Genomic DNA, 16,433 nt, shown 5'->3' with positions numbered 1-16,433 from the left:
GAATGTGGAAGTCTCAGCCGCATTGCGAGACCTCAATGTCGTGTAAAAAACCATCCCTTGTAATCCTTCGTTTGATCGTAATCATTATCTGCATTCCTCTCAAACCATATTCAGCAGTAAAAAGTATATTTTACACATTTTTGCAAAAATTGTTATCTGGTTGTCTCACATTTAAAGATGTCCTCCGAGTAATGTCTCTTAACAGTAACAACATGGTGTTTGCACAGAGTGATGTCTTCAAGTGTATTGTCTTCACTGACAAAAAGGTTCTCATCATAGATCAGTCGAAGACAAACCGGTTGTGACATCTTAATGTGATTATGCATCCGTCTCCAGTTACGTCAGTTGAAGATAACTGGTTGTGACGTCTTTGTGATCATGATCCATCTCCAGTTGTTTGATCAGTCAAAGACAAACTGGTTGTGATGTCTTTGTGATCATGATCCATCTCCAGTTGTTTGATCAGTCAAAGACAAACTGGTTGTGATGTCTTTGTGATCATGATCCATCTCCAGTTGTTTGATCAGTCAAAGACAAACTGGTTGTGACGTCTTTGTGATCATGATCCATCTCCAGTTGTTTGATCAGTCAAAGACAAACTGGTTGTGATGTCTTTGTGATCATGATCCATCTCCAGTTGTTTGATCAGTCAAAGACAAACTGGTTGTGATGTCTTTGTGATCATGCATCCATCTCCAGTTGTTTGATCAGTCAAAGACAAACTGGTTGTGATGTCTTTGTGATCATGATTCATCTCCAGTTGTTTGATCAGTCAAAGATAAACTGGTTGTGATGTCTTTGTGATCATGATCCATCTCCAGTTGTTTGATCAGTCAAAGACAAACTGGTTGTGACGTCTTTGTGATCATGATCCATCTCCAGTTGTTTGATCAGTCAAAGACAAACTGGTTGTGACGTCTTTGTGATCATGCATGCGCATCCATCTCCAGTTGTTAGTTCAGTCAAAGACAAACTGGTTGTGACGTCTTTGTGATCATGATCCATCTCCAGTTGTTTGATCAGTCAAAGACAAACTGGTTGTGATGTCTTTGTGATCATGCATCCATCTCCAGTTGTTTGATCAGTCAAAGACAAACTGGTTGTGACGTCTTTGTGATCATGCATGCGCATCCATCTCCAGTTGTTTGATCAGTCAAAGACAAACTGGTTGTGACGTCTTTGTGATCATGATCCATCTCCAGTTGTTTGATCAGTCAAAGACAAACTGGTTGTGACGTCTTTGTGATCATGCATCCATCTCCAGTTGTTTGATCAGTCAAAGACAAACTGGTTGTGACGTCTTTGTGATCATGCATCCATCTCCAGTTGTTAGATCAGTCAAAGACAAACTGGTTGTGACGTCTTTGTGATCATGATCCATCTCCAGTTGTTTGATCAGTCAAAGACAAACTGGTTGTGACGTCTTTGTGATCATGATCCATCTCCAGTTGTTTGATCAGTCAAAGACAAACTGGTTGTGATGTCTTTGTGATCATGCATCCATCTCCAGTTGTTTGATCAGTCAAAGACAAACTGGTTGTGACGTCTTTGTGATCATGATCCATCTCCAGTTGTTAGATCAGTCAAAGACAAACTGGTTGTGACGTCTTTGTGATCATGATCCATCTCCAGTTGTTAGATCAGTCAAAGACAAACTGGTTGTGATGTCTTTGTGATCATGCATCCATCTCCAGTTGTTTGATCAGTCAAAGATAAAAAAGGCTCAGGATCAAATAACAAGATGCGTTTTGAATAAAAAATTTTTATTACGAATAAATACATGGAGGGAATGTTTCCGATAAATTCATCTAGCAGATACATATGGTAAGTGTATGAACCAAATCTTACAAGAATATACAGTGGAACCTCCCTTAGCGGTCACCTCTCTATTAAGAACAACCTCTCAATTAAGGACACTAGGTCTGGTCCCAAATTGGTTGTTTCCATTCAATTTAACCTCCCTTAGCGGACACCTCTGTATTAAGGACAGCACTTGCCAGTCTCGAGGGTGTCCTTAATAGAGAGGTTCTACTGTATTTACAATAAACAACAACAAAAACAGATGAGACTATCTCAGTGGTTTCAGTCAATCATTAGCGTCCCTTTGAACAAGAATGCCAGTTGAAAACTATTAACAGAATCAATTCTTCCCAATACATAAACACTTCATAGGTATTAGTCCTACTTATTATTGTGATCTGAAATGTCCACATATCATCTAGTAAGAGTTGGGTTGGACTCAAATAGTTATAAGTAGCTTTACCTGACAAGTGGGAAGTTGAGAAAAGGACTTATTACTGCTCTCATAAGGTTTTTCACTTTTTTGGAATTACATGCTCATGGGCAGTTTCAACATGTTGTTTCATAAGTCAGATGTGCAGCAAACATAAAATAGTCTAATATGAGAAGGTCAGAGGTCCACAGTCCGCGATTCGAATGTCCTTGCTTGGTCGTTCAATTATCGTCTCTTGCGATTCAATTTTCTTGAGCGTTTCAGTTCCTTTGATGACTTGGCTGAAATGTAAGTGGGCATTGTTTACCACAGGCAACAAAAACAGTTTGGAGGCGTAGACCAGGCACAATCTTGGTCAAGATCAACTTCTGTCCATTCGAGTCCAATGAAATCAGATCAACAAACCAACTCATTGTGTACATCATTAAACATGCATTACTTCATAAAATGTTGATGTCTGCAATAGCATGGGCATTGAATCCTAACAACAAGGCGTTTTATTACTTGACGGTGAAGATGGTGTCCTTACCCAAATGCCACATATTTTGTGTTCATCCAAGGTGCTGCCTGCAGCGTGATGTAGAACTGAGAGCCATTTGTGTGTCGTCCCTTGTTGGCCATCCCGATAATACCTCGTCTGTCATGTTTGATGGCAAAGTTTTCATCTGAAAAGATTAGATTAGAATCTTATTCATCTTGGCAGTCTTTGACTTGGCTATAAATAGAGCCGTTTTGAGTGCCAACTCACATTGTCAAGACTGCACACCACTTTGACATCAATCTCTCTTGCATATCACTAGGTATTAGGTTGGTTTTCACATCAAGCACAGCCTGAAGTACAACGTGGCACTCTGATAAGAACTTTCAGCAAATAGCTGTAATCAAACAGACAAGATAGAAACGCACCTTCAAAAACTTCATCGAATACACACTCTCCACCATTGCCTCGGTCAGCCCAGATATCTGGAAGAAAGAAAGGGGATTGTAGTAGGTTGACCTGATTATAGAACTATTCACAAAAAAACGGGCAAAACTTGAAAACCTTGAAAATACTCACATGATATCAATACAATGTACATATGTACAATGTACATCTTCTTCGTCTGAAGTTTATACAACATGACTGTCAGTTGTTGACAAAGTGAAAGTGTTCATCACATCCATTGTTTTTTGAAGGCCTTGGAGGGGTATGACTGACGCTACAGAACTTATTTTACAGGAAGAAAGTGTGCCAATGGTGAATATCACTTACCTCCTCCCTGAATCCAGCCATTAGGCACAATCCTGTGAAAGAGATGACCTTTGTAATGGAGGTTGTAGCTCTCTAATTCATTGTGCTCTGAGACTCCTCTCTCCCCTGTACACAGGCATTTGAAATTTTCACAAGTTTTTGGGACATCATTGGAGAAGAGTTCGATAACTAATCTTCCTGCTGGTTCGCCTCCGATTGAAATGTCCATGAAGACAAAATCATGCTGTAAAAGAAAAGGTATCATTCACTCATCATCATTTTCAGGCCCTGCCTTTCATCTTTTCAACATTACATGATGATGGAAGCCTACCTTTCTGGAATTCAAGAAGTCCACATACTGTTGCTCAGCAAAAGTTTGATACAGTGGAACTGGCCTGAAATCTTCATAATTGTAGTTTTCCATTGCCCAGTCAAGAAGTGCAGTGGCTCCGCCCAAGAACTCCCCATTAATAAATGCGATAGCTTTATCTTCAAATGTCCAGGCATCTCCTCTCAATTCCTAAAATACAAAATTGATAGTTTAATCCTCATAAGTCATAGAGACTGACGTTATTACCCTCAGTGGTCATCATTTTCATTTTAATCACTTTATTTAGCAGGGATTAGATGTCCAGCAAAAGATTGAACACCATATCTTCAGCCAAAAGCATTTTCATTGGACTTGAAACGAGGCATCTGTGATCTACATTAGAATAGATACCAGTAAGAGAGACAGAGATAGAGTGGACCATACCTTTTTCTTCTCTTCAACAAACATATCCCAGTCAAATTCCAGCATTGGCACCACCACAACTTCTGAAATCTTTTCTGGTTCTCGATGCTTCATACTCTAGAAAAAACAAGGAAATGATACGAATTACACAAGTGCACTTAATGCCATGCCTAGTGACAAACCTTAGTACCCATTCTTCAAGGACCAGTGTCACTGACACTGTTCTGCCTCACTCGCAATCCTGCACTTGGAAGTTATTCTACCACGGCAATGGGTCTGGTATGTACTCCCAAAGTTTAGTAGTATAGTACACACTACTATGTAACACAGTTGTCTGAGTGAGACTAAGTTGACCCTAGGGCTATAGATAGCCTACTGTGAAACTGTCATGCTGACACACAATAGTACATTGCGTGATTGCTGTAAGCTACAGTACAGTACAGTACTCAGCAGTACGGTCACACGACACACGGAGCAACTGCAGAATACCTGGGACACTCTGTGCTAAATGATAGGAATGTGTACATAATGTACAGAGAGACAGAGTGTACATAATGCATGTAGATGTATCATTGTATGAAATAATGTAGGCCTATTGTAATGTAATGTTACAGAGCTACTACAGTCCCGGCTATTCTGTAGTTAGGCCGATTACTGGTTCAGCATAAGAAAAGGTGTAGTTCTTTTGTTGGTGATCGAAATAACTATTTAATTTACGTACCTCGGCACAACATCGTGCTTTCGTGAAGTCTAGATCGCCTAAAAGGCCGTAAAGAGCGAGATGCACTGGTCTGTTCACCGCCATGTTGTTACACTTGGCAACGGGTGAATCGGGGTGTATATTTTCGATGTGGTCATTAGTTGTAATGTGTTTTGAATACCTGAAAAAATATTAAGATATCAAACTTCATACCATTATTCATATATTGGCATATTTTATTGATGTATAATGTAAAAAAGCTTAATTTATTATTTCAGTATTGAATAAAGGAAAACAAGTTGCTGCATTCTGCCGGAACTGGCTGTGCGCATGTAAAGGAAGTGATGCGATTGCCAACGCGAAAGTTGCACAATTTTGACACCTGTTTGCGATTTTACAGCGTATAAAACGGATTTTGAAGTTGCTCAGGTGCTTCCTAAGAGATTCAGTGATGAAGTACTTATCAGAAACATTATGTGCGTGTGCGATTCTTTTGATAATTCAGGGTAAGAAGCAGTTTTCCCATTCATTTTGTTTCTACTTTCTCTTTTCTACCGACGGGGTGTCTCGCAAAAAAGGTTGCCACTGCCTCGTTTGGGTGGTTGGAGACTTGCTAATTTCGAGCAACAGTGTTCGTGCCAGTTGAGATTGAGAATGATAAAGGATGTTCTGACGTGACATCGTCTGTGTCAATGTCGGTTAGGGTGGAGAGTGTACGGTACCGTAGTAATGTTGTCGACATCCGTTTCTTGTACACCACGGCACAGGCACACTAGACGGACAGAAACAGGACCCAGGCGGAGGAAGTCACTTTTAATAAGTACTAGCCAAAACAAAACTAAATATAGGCACAACGAACAAAAGAACATGTGGTGTGCGACCATGCTGTCTTTTGTTTGCTGCTTGTTTGTTGTGGCCAGCAGTGGCTTACTCCGCCTGGTCGCTGGTGTAAGGGCCTCTATTATACTTGAGTATTATCCGTCATCTTTCATCATCATAATCATTCCCAGTCCCAGTGACTCCCACAGCCCTGACCTCCCCCAACCCCCACCCACCCTGATCCACACTGATAAGTGTGTCCTAGCACACCACTGTCTAGTGTCTACATGTATGGGGAAAACTATTTTGACATGTTAAGTTACCCAAGTTCATGAAGTTGATGTGGGTCCAGGCAATGGATTTGAACAGCTGATCAAGGCCTGATTGAATGAATCTACATGAAGCATTGATTATGGGCTAGTCTCTTAGTTTATTTAACAGTCAATAATATGGTGACAGATGGACAATATGCATGGAATTGGAATGGAAGTCATCACCACCACTTTTTCTGCTCTATTGAATCAGAAATTTGCTATTGAATTTAATAGTTGACATCTGCATTTCTTTCATTTTGGCTGTGCCTAATCATAATTCATCGTACTTTGTGCCCTCTGTTGTATAATGTACATGTACCTTCCCTTTGGAGCCGATAGAGGTTTTTTTTTAATTTGTCAAAGATGATCAAGAGATTTATCTGGATTTTCATGTACAATTTTATGTCATGTTTTCTTCTCTGTTTAGTGTTAGGTAAAATAACATTTGCCAGTAGTAACCATGGTAACTGCCTCTCATTCCAGGATTATCGCCTGCCATTGCCAAATCTACTTCAACTACTGCTGGACCGACTACAACGACTACTGCCCCACAAACTACAGGTTTGTATGTTACCTAGGCTCAAATCTTCAATCGAATTAATTCTCAATCTCATCTTCAACACACTGCTGCCAAAAATCTGTTGTTTGATACTTGCTTTTAAAATATAATCAAGACTGAATGTCTCATCTCATCTCAACTCACACTTCCAGTCCTTATACTCCAAGCAAACTGCTTTACTGAAAATTGTGTTTGGATGAAAACCCTTTTGCATTTTGGTATTCATTATTTATTTCTTCTCCCTAATATCTGAACTTGTGTATGGGCTTTGCAGAAAGATCAATTATTTCATGCTTATTGCAATAGGAGTCATCTCAAAAACCAGTCGGGCAGCGAATTGTTGACACCTTATTTAAGTCCTGAGAATTACTGATGGCCGCCAATACACGTATACTGTTGATAGAAGGCAGTACTAAAAAATAATCACACTTTGATAGCAACGGTGTCTGGCAGCAGAGCAACATCTATGATGATGTCTTGTGGAGTGATCACACGTCACAAGTTACGTGGCTCTGTAATGTTTTCTGATGTCGTCCACCATTATATATGGCTGGCTGTCTGTAATGCCCTGGAATTCTCAACATTGCTATGAGGTTTTGGTATCACTCCAACTCGGTCCTTCTTTCTGTTTATGTAACATTCCAACCTATACCTACATATACTCATGTGGACATCTACCCAACCTTGTGCCATATTCTTGAGTTTCAGTTAACTAAGCCTTCGTCATGTACGTTCTAAATTTGACCGAGCTAAATTCCCCCAACAGGTACTTACAGCCCTTTCACTCAATCTTTTGTTGTCTGGTCTTGCCTATCTTATAACTGTTATTTTCAAAGACCAGTTTACACCAAATACAATTGATCCCTTCTGTCTTGATGTCATCGCTATGATCTTGTACAGAACCTGTGGCATTGACAGGATTGTGAATTGCATTTAGTGTTAGCAGGCCTTGCTGCTTTGGTTTCCGGATGAGTTTTTCTTTGTGCTTTGGTCTGGTGACCTCCACAGCATTTGAACTTTCCTATATGAGTACAGCCATGTCCGACTGCCAAGCTTTCTCATCTAGCCAAACTCTTTGTTTCTTTTTTAGCTCAGCTGACAAAGTCAGCGGAGCTAGTCAAATAGCTATTCGATTGGTGTCCGTCCTTCCACCCATCCTGCCATCCTTCCATCCATCCATCCATCTGTAGGCAAAGTTGGGCATTTTGTAATCATACAACCGAGGCACTTCAAATCTAGTCTTGCTTATAAACACCGCAGAAAATGTTGCTTACGGAAAAAAATTTGGGCGATTCGACTCAAATTCAGCTCCCCAGGGGGCAAAATGCGTAAATGAAAAAACAATTTTTTGACGCTCTATTCCAGCAGATAAAAGCTCGAAATAAAGTTGAAAAGGTCTTCATGATACAGAAGTTTTGATATAAAATAGATTAGTGTGGATTTATATCACCAGTTGGCGGTAGTGAGCAAAACTGTTGTTTGACCCCGGATGACCCCGCTTTAAATTTCCCGCCGGTTACCTGGAGTACTATCATCAAGAAAATGGCGGTGACCTTTTTATTTCTACCGGAGCGATGATTTTGTAAGTGACAAATTTTCTTTTTTAAGCCTTTACGGAAACGTATTTTGGTACGAAACTTCACACGTTTATAGAAAAGATCAACGAGAATGTGTTCAAATGCCCTCATAACGATGAGTTCAACAGAATTTGGTCAAAACAACCTTCGAATGGAGTCAACTTTCTTTGCGAAATTGAAGCGACGACATCATTATTTATCGTAATTTAGGGCCTGTGCAGATCTGAGTCCAGCTGATGGGCGATGTTTTGATTTGTGTTCAAACTATTGGAAACTTCGGAAATTAGTTCTATTAGTTCTACTATTCCGTAGGAGTATATTATAGCCATTGATGTTGACAGCTAAAAGCACGAAAACTTTGTTCAGGTTTCTCGTCCAATCACGTGACCTCTCCAACACTCGATAATGCACTCTTTTCGTCCACGTTTTAGGCCAATCTTCGGCCTGAACATGAAATCTAATAAGCGCAGTACTTAAATCAGATGTTTCTCTCGCCTTGAAAACATTCCTGGGTAAAATCCATTGAGATTAGCCGAGTTAATCCACTTTTTCCGTGCCTAAAATCTCTGCCGCTGAATTCTATAAATAGAAACTATTAACATCGCGGCAGTGTGGTTCCCATTGTGCGCCCTCCCACTTCACACCATGTCAGGAACTTTTACGGAGAGAGAGGGCGTGCGGTAAGAAGAATGGCCAAAATGACGTCACGTTTTCCTGGCAATGTCTCTTTAATTGCCAGACCAGTCAAGCATTGGGAAAGCATCTTTAATTCAGACAACGTTAGAACTCGAAAAACGAATATGTTAATTTGCAAAATTAAAAGCAGATTTCACCACTAACCAGCCAAATCGGAATACGACGGCACAAAATGTTCTCGCTTTCCTCCTGCTAAAAAACCTTGTTCCCGCACTCCTATTTTAATTTATCCCAAGGAATATGATATGATCTGTTTTCACTTTTTTGTAATTAAATGGTATTCATATAATGAGATCAATAGTAGTGTCCGTGTCAGATCCCATCATGGAGGTATAAATAATTATTTATACCTCCATGATCCCATCGTTCAACTAGTCTTCTCTCCCCAGGTGCCTCACACGGACCTTCACGTACTCAAGACCAACTCTTACAATATCGCCCTCAAAACAACCCTGGAGTCATGAATTCACAGGTGCTCCTGTGAAATCTCAGTTCTAGTTTATTTATCAAACTTTATCGAGGGTTACCCGGTTATCGAATCGAATGGATGTGTCGATCGTCGGGGCGGATTGATATGTGGTTAGGTTGTGCGTCCAAGGCGATTACTAATAGGTCATTCAGTTAGTTTGAGAAAGATCATGATCATGAAGATGCGTGTTGTGTTATCATAACTGGAAAATAAGTTGAAGTTATTATTAGTACTACGATTCTTACATGAGTAAAAAGTAGACGTTTTAAGCAACACAATAATGTTACTCCCATTTTTTCTGTAAAGCTATACTGAACTAGGGATATCTTCCGTTGCCTCCTGTAATATTTACATACCATGGCTGATTAGTTCAATCATATTTCATCCAGCTGGCAGCTCTGCATTGGAAATTTTAGTGGTATAACGTGTTCTCTTGACCTTTAAACAGTAGTATAAAGCCGATATTTACTACTTTATACCCTCAGTCCTATGTTATTAGGTCATATCCAGCTGAGCGCCAGGCCCTTGGGCCTCTTGTTGCATAAATTGTTTTAAATTCAGTCATTGGTAAAATTATTAATAAAGGTAATCATATTGAAAAAACTTTTTTCGGCCAAGTTGTTTGGTATATAATTTCCAATCATGGCTATATGACGATGATGTGCTGGCTCATGCTCTGTGGGGCAGAAAGTTCATTCGTGAGGAGGGTAGTGTATGGTATGTAAATTATGTATATACATTGTACATGTAGCTTTACACAGATCAATTAACAGTAAAAGCTGGCACAATTACACTTCCATCGGCACATCTGCACCTCAGTTATGGGTTGGTGAGGTGACAACGTTAACACCTTTGAGTTCGGCATGTTTGATGGCGAGGTGTAAACTTTCCCACACTTTGCACTTCATTTGATTTACTTTCTATTTGTTTTGCCTTTCTGACAACGTTTTGCGATTTAGACAAACTGGTCTGTAAATGATTGAGGTAGACGTGACATGACATGATCATGTACAAACAGCTCATGAACACGACTCAGGCAAACTGTACATGACTCACATTAGAAAAAACTGTAGACTACATCACTCCGATAAATTGTTCATGACTCACATCAGACAAGGTCAAGAATACATCAGAAAAATGGTACATGACTAAAAACAAGCGGTACATGACTCAAATTAGACAAGTGGTAGAGTTGTAGACTACATCAGACAAACTGTACATGACTCAGGCAAACCGTTTACGACTCAGATGAGACAAGCAGCAGACTACATCACTCAGATATTAACATGACTCCAACAAGCTGTTCATGACTGATATCAAACAAGCTGTAAACTACATTGTACATACATATTGTGGTAACTTGTAAGATTGATATTTTCTAAAAAAGTGTAAGTGTACTTTGATTATGTGTGGAATTGTCATGTCTGTTCCTGGGTCATATCTGCTAGCAAACAAATATCATGTGCATTGTAATAGGCATTGTATAGTTTGCTCAGATGCTCTTACCACTTTGATTGACTGGCGGTGAGGCAACAAACCAAATTCTAAAAGCACAAACTTCCTGAATTTTGGCTGTGAAGACATAGTCTCAAATGACAGCCGCTTTATGTGCATGAAGGCTTATTTAGGTCATGTTTTTGTTGGAATTAAAATAACAAAGAAGTTTGACAGTTGTGGTATGGACATCATAAGGACACGTTTCACTGAACTGATTGAGTACATAACATTGCACACCTTATTATCACCATTTCATGGTATGCATTGTGCTTGTTACTGCCTGAATGACGATGGGGACTCCTATCCCATTATGACAATTCCCTCTTGCTGATCACCTTTCATAGTTTATATATAGAGACTTTCTTGGGATGAGGAAAAGAGAGGAGTTATTACTTAGATTTCTTACAAATGTGGTGCACGAAAGCTCCATTTCACATTGATTTTGTAACTTTTTAGTTTGCATGCTTATGTGTTCCTTTCCTTTAATCTTTCTAGTTGCACCCACCTCTATTGCAAGTTCTAGTACGGCCGAGAATCCCTCGACCACAACCACAACAGTTGGTCCTACGACTACCACCTCTAATGAAACAACAACCACTCCAAGTGGAACAACCACCACCCCAAGTGGAACAACCACCACCCCAAGTGGAACAACCACCACCCCAAGTGGAACAACCACCACCCAAAATGGAACAACCACCACCCAAAATGGAACAACGCCTGCCTCTTCCACTTCAGCGCCCCCAATAAACACAACGTCCACGTCGGTGAAGCCAGCATCATCAACAACGCCACCTGCCAAGGAGCCATCTCAGAGATTCGACGCAGCATCCTTCATCGGCGGTATCATCCTTTGTGGAGGAGTCATCGCGATTGTATTTTTCGGTTGTAAATTCTACAAGGCCCGCAGTGAGAGGAATTACCATACGTTATAGTTAGAACATTCGTAGCTATTCCTTTCCTTATTTGTGCCAATCACCAATTCAGCACCCCATAGATTTATCTTTGATTTTGAAGAGTCTGATGCGTATTTAAGGAGTAGTGTCTCAAAATGATGCCACCCCTGCATATGCTCAAGACACTTGAAATCTCTTTGCAACATTTCAAATCTTAAAAAAAAACACATGTTGCATACTGCATCCAAAGCCTGAGTAGAACTTCTCCAGACAAGGAGAGATTCTCCTTTTACTGCAGCAGAAGCTGATAAGCAGTTGCTTTCAGTTGTCCTTGTGTCACCAAATTACAAAATATGCTGCTGCAAGAAGTCTTGTGAAGACGAGTAGCACACTGTTCACGAACATTATGTGTTTCTGTTTCAGCCATAACTTGGCTATCATTTTCATGAAACTTCATCAGTAAAACGCCACAATTTCTTTGTTTTTTGTCAAGAAATACATAAGAAAACATCCTTTAGAAATTGAAGTTGATGCAGTCAGACAACATATCATCAGCACGTGTCAACATTTTTATTGGAAATAACATTTTGATGTAAATGGCGATAATACGCATGACGTGGTGATGATATGTGGAATTTCTTGGTCTGTTTTCAGGTTATTCAAGTGTGTAAGAGAGAAGAAATGGTATTGATTTTATGCTGTTCTGTGTGTAACCAACTGAAACTCAATAAAAAGAAATAATCTAGAAGCCAAACTGGATACACTAACGGAACAATCTGTATATTGTGCTTAGATAATTACAGCCATGTTTAGATAGTGGATTAAAAATTACTGTTGTATTATTATGTTTCAATAAAAGAACAAAATGCTAGTTTGATCCTCCGATGTGCCCTTACAATCAGATATGAATCATACTCATGGTATTGTTTTTAATTGGGGTGCACTTGTTTTAACTTCCATTATCTTGGCATTAGCTATGCTCAAGCTCATCAATATGAAGGGTTTGAATCCAAACAGCTGAACATCAATGTTGGTGGTTGCATTCAAAACTGTGATCCCGGACCCTTCTCTGAAATTAGTATTTGTGATCTGTGAATATACAAAGCTCAAATGTTGCAAATGGTATTTTTTGTTTGTTTTGGGACCAAACTCTTCAAGTACAAGTTTATTCTGCGGCTGTTTTTCATGGCTCTTGTATTCTTGTAAATAAGATCATCTCGTGTTCTGATCTTCAGGCGGCACTTTCAAATGCAAGGCCAGAAGGTTTGAAGGGTGGATCAGGGAACTAGACTACTGGGCTCAGTTGCTCAATCTGTGTCAGAGACAAATGCCATTTTTCAACTAAGCGTTATCTCAAGTAGCGTATTCACAATAGTAGCAGAAGGCTTCGATGCCAATGTTAGTACTTGCGCTGATTGAACAACCACGCCCAGAACTGGTTCATCTATTTCACCGGAAAGATTCTGGGACAGTTCTAAAATGTTTGATGTAAATAAATTCTAAAGATGTGCCAGAAAATGGTTTGTCCGAGCTACCCACAGAGATATGGCAAGTCCAGTGCACTCCACACTTTGTGGGTAGCTGGAATGCCAAATCTCGGGGTGAAAGAGGTGTTATTTGAAGAGATTGTTGTTGTAAATAAATGTTCAACACCCCTGTACATCCAAGATGAACTCTTCCATCAAGTGCATTGGGAATAACCACTTTGGTATGCAAGGGTGCCACGTTGGACATGTTGGAACCATGTCCGAGCTTGGCTGATGTTTTTGTGAGTTTCTGAAAATGATTCATTTGAAAAGGGAATCACTGAATCTGGGCTGTTAACAAACAGTACATGTCGATTCACTGGTGCTACTTCACGGAGCAGATGGTGAGAACAACACAATTGGCACATATGGCGTGAGATTAATAGGCCTATGATCATGAATCATTATCGATCGGTGCTCAGTTCAATCACAGTTGTCGTTATTTACCAACGTCATACTCAGTGACAAAGGAATCCCTTGAAGTCATTAGTGGCAAGGTCAACGTTTTTCACTGTTTGGTTCTCAGGTCAGCCCTGATTTCAGTCTCCCCATTCTGTCCAATGTTGCAATTGAGAACAGGAACTAATGCAATAAGGTGGTACTGCATCAGTCATTTTTGGCCGGCCATCCATGTCATTACTGTCAACTCTCAACTTTGCAAGCCAAATATTTTCACAAGAGGGCATGTAGATGCAGAGAAGGCAGTAAATACTGTGTCAAGGTAATAAAGCCAGTGTTGATCTGCATCTATTACAAGTAGGCCTCATTATAACAGGTAAAATAGGCCTTTCGTGCAGGTGCCATAGTTTGCAATATGAATACTGTGTCCTCCTGGTAAGATGTGTCTCCGGTCAACTGGACTGGCATGACAGGCCCCCTTCACCAGCTTTAAACACATCGACACAATATATTGATTTGATTGTACGTGGTTTTGAAATGTTGCCTCCAAGTTGTTTACTCTGTTAAGTGTTATTATCTTCAAGGTGTTCAGTTGTGGATGATTCAGACATTGTGTTCATTGGCAGTTGCATGCTTCCAAAAATGTCATCAAGCTCGTTTTCTTGGGGGTCCAGTGAGAATGGAATAGCATGATCGTGTCATCCCATACTGAGGAGTATTTGTACTCTATATCAAACTTTGAGCACAAAAATGTGTACCGTATTGCTGTGTATGAATCTGGCTTCTGCTTCATTTTAGCGTTAAAAGAAAACTTGTGCTTGTCCTCCACAGAAGTGTGTCATTTGTAAAGTATGTTGTTGTTGGTTGTGTAAGAATCATGCTTATTCTACGTATACAAATGTGGCTATTTTATAGATTGTATATACAATTTCCACAGCGTTGTTCAGTGGATGCGAACTTTTAAAATACCATATATCTCTCGCTAATTTTAAGATCATCAAGTGTTGAAAGTGTTGCCATGGTTATTCTCACTACAAAGACATAGGAACGTTTTCAGATTTCGGCACGGTGAGGTAACTTAACTTTGTGTCATTCCTTTAGTGCATTTGTTTATATTCTTATAATGGGAAGAGTTTTGAAAACATTCCAACTAAACATCGTCTCATGCCTCCCTCTTAATACCAACACAAATTCCTTGAAAAACTTGCATACAGTGATGACCATTAACTATATATATCACAGATGTTGAAATGACTGAGTGTGAAAAATTATTCATCTTTGATAGTAGCCTTTATTGCCAGTGTATATATGCCTCTAGTCAGCTTCGTGCCTGTGAAATACATGCTTTGATTGTTTTAGTGGAAAAGAATGTTTCAGAAGGATTGCTGTGCAGTATTATGTTTGTGCAAGATTAGTTAAACTTCCCATGGAAAGTCTATCTTTTTCCTCCCATTTTCTGTCACCTACTTCAACATTCTAATAATTATCCAATTATTTCTGTTTGATAACAGGAATCTTTCAGTTGTGAACGACTTTTAGTCTCGGCCATCACACATTGATAATTTTGGTGCCAAAACTTTCAATGAGGGTATAATACCTCTCTTGAAATGTTGTTTGTTTATGGATACTAGTGAATAGATTGCACATGTGTATGAAATGAGATTGTCCAATTTCCATCAGGTGCTTTGAACACTTCAGCAAAATTTCATCCCAAATTAGGATATTTTTCATCAGAAATTATTCTTAGATTGTGTATTATTTTCAAATACATTAGTGTTGTTTGTAACTCCAGAAAAACTTGCAACGTTTAGTCAAATTTAAAGGAGGAATAGTGTTTGCCTGGCTCACACTGAATTGAGTTACCTGGCTGCCATGCATTTGTGTCACCATTACTGGGCTGAATGAATGACTTTATACTGATCTCAAAACCTGGTGGGTCCAGTTGGTTCGGTTGAGGATCATTTGCACATTTAATCACTCAACATGAAAGAATGAAAATTGGGAGTTGAGTATGAATTTTCAGTCTGGACAATTTTTCTCACCACATGTCAAGTTACCAAATGACCTTGCTGTTCTCACATTCAAAGTTCCAATATACACAGCCAATGGTCACAAAAGATCTTTGGTGAAATGTGACTAATCCTATTTGAGTGAATGTTAATGTCATTGTATGCAGATCTCTAGGAAACTTGTGTAAGCTGTACAGATTAGGAGGCACCAACCAACCATGAATATGAACCAAGTTTGTTCTGCATCATGTCACTTGACACATGTCACTCTTATGATCATGTCACTTGACAATGAACTGAGAAAGTATTTACAGACGTAAAGACCTGAGCAAATCCACACACTGAAAATCCATGCTGAGCTGCAATACACTGAGAACCAAACAAGTTGAATAGACGTTGCAAGTTTTTCTTGCTCACATTGCAGTGTAAATAAGATGTGATTGAAGAATATAGGTATAATCAGGAATTGATTCTTGGTATTATTGATTTGATTTTGTATAGTATCCAGAGGTGTGTTGGATGAGTCAAGTGATGTTGAATATAGGATATGATTATAAATATGACTACTGTATCTAGCAGATTTTCTGAGCTGACAAGGTTACGGGAAATAAAGGGTTTAGATTGTTATATGTTTCTTTCTTGTTTATTTGTTGGGACGATCAATGCTTTATATGCGTTGATGTGAGACAACCCTGCCAGGCATGGCATAGATGAAGTTGTTTGTGTCAACCTTACTTCCATCATCATCACCATGTCTTCCAGGCCGGTACACCAG

At 39.5% G+C, this 16,433-nt stretch overlaps 2 protein-coding genes across 3 annotated transcripts; one reads left to right on the top strand and one right to left on the bottom strand.

The window, feature by feature from the left end:
• Positions 1 to 1,746: 1,746 nt before the first annotated feature.
• On the bottom strand, positions 1,747 to 5,037 carry LOC135487413 (uncharacterized). Its single transcript, XM_064771046.1, has 7 exons — positions 4,919 to 5,037; positions 4,219 to 4,314; positions 3,796 to 3,984; positions 3,486 to 3,708; positions 3,140 to 3,196; positions 2,763 to 2,898; positions 1,747 to 2,514 (listed from the first exon to the last, which is right to left on the bottom strand). The coding sequence occupies exons 1-7, from the start codon at positions 5,000 to 5,002 to the stop codon at positions 2,397 to 2,399; spliced, it is 903 nt and encodes a 300-aa protein (XP_064627116.1). The 5' UTR covers positions 5,003 to 5,037; the 3' UTR covers positions 1,747 to 2,396.
• Positions 5,038 to 5,229: 192 nt separating this feature from the next.
• LOC135487420 (sialomucin core protein 24-like) lies at positions 5,230 to 16,285 on the top strand. 2 transcript variants are annotated; one of them, XM_064771056.1, is made up of 3 exons: positions 5,230 to 5,403; positions 6,514 to 6,591; positions 11,567 to 16,285. In XM_064771056.1, exons 1-3 carry the CDS (start codon positions 5,349 to 5,351, stop codon positions 11,761 to 11,763), a joined length of 330 nt encoding a protein of 109 aa, XP_064627126.1. In that variant the 5' UTR covers positions 5,230 to 5,348; the 3' UTR covers positions 11,764 to 16,285. The 2 variants fall into 2 exon arrangements, with proteins under 2 accessions (XP_064627126.1, XP_064627125.1); XM_064771055.1 differs by having other exon boundaries at positions 11,324 to 16,285.
• Positions 16,286 to 16,433: the final 148 nt, after the last annotated feature.

Source organism: Lineus longissimus, chromosome 5, assembly GCF_910592395.1.
Source record: "Lineus longissimus chromosome 5, tnLinLong1.2, whole genome shotgun sequence".
NCBI classification, from domain to species: Eukaryota; Metazoa; Nemertea; class Pilidiophora; order Heteronemertea; family Lineidae; genus Lineus; species Lineus longissimus.
The sequence above is the reverse complement of the archived record's forward strand: the minus strand, read 5'-3'. Positions and strand labels throughout refer to the sequence as shown.

Coding starts and splice junctions, on each gene's coding strand:
- LOC135487413 (XM_064771046.1), bottom strand. CDS start 5,002: ATGGCGGTGAACAGACCAGTGCATCTCGCTCTTTACGGCCTTTTAGGC. Junction 3,197..3,485: donor TGGCTGGATTCAGGGAGGAG/GTAAGTGATATT, acceptor TCTTTCTTCCAG/ATATCTGGGCTGACCGAGGC. Junction 2,899..3,139: donor ATTCGATGAAGTTTTTGAAG/GTGCGTTTCTAT, acceptor TAATCTTTTCAG/ATGAAAACTTTGCCATCAAA.
- LOC135487420 (XM_064771055.1), top strand. CDS start 5,349: ATGAAGTACTTATCAGAAACATTATGTGCGTGTGCGATTCTTTTGATA. Junction 5,404..6,513: donor GATTCTTTTGATAATTCAGG/GTAAGAAGCAGT, acceptor CTCTCATTCCAG/GATTATCGCCTGCCATTGCC. Junction 6,592..11,323: donor TACTGCCCCACAAACTACAG/GTTTGTATGTTA, acceptor TAATCTTTCTAG/TTGCACCCACCTCTATTGCA.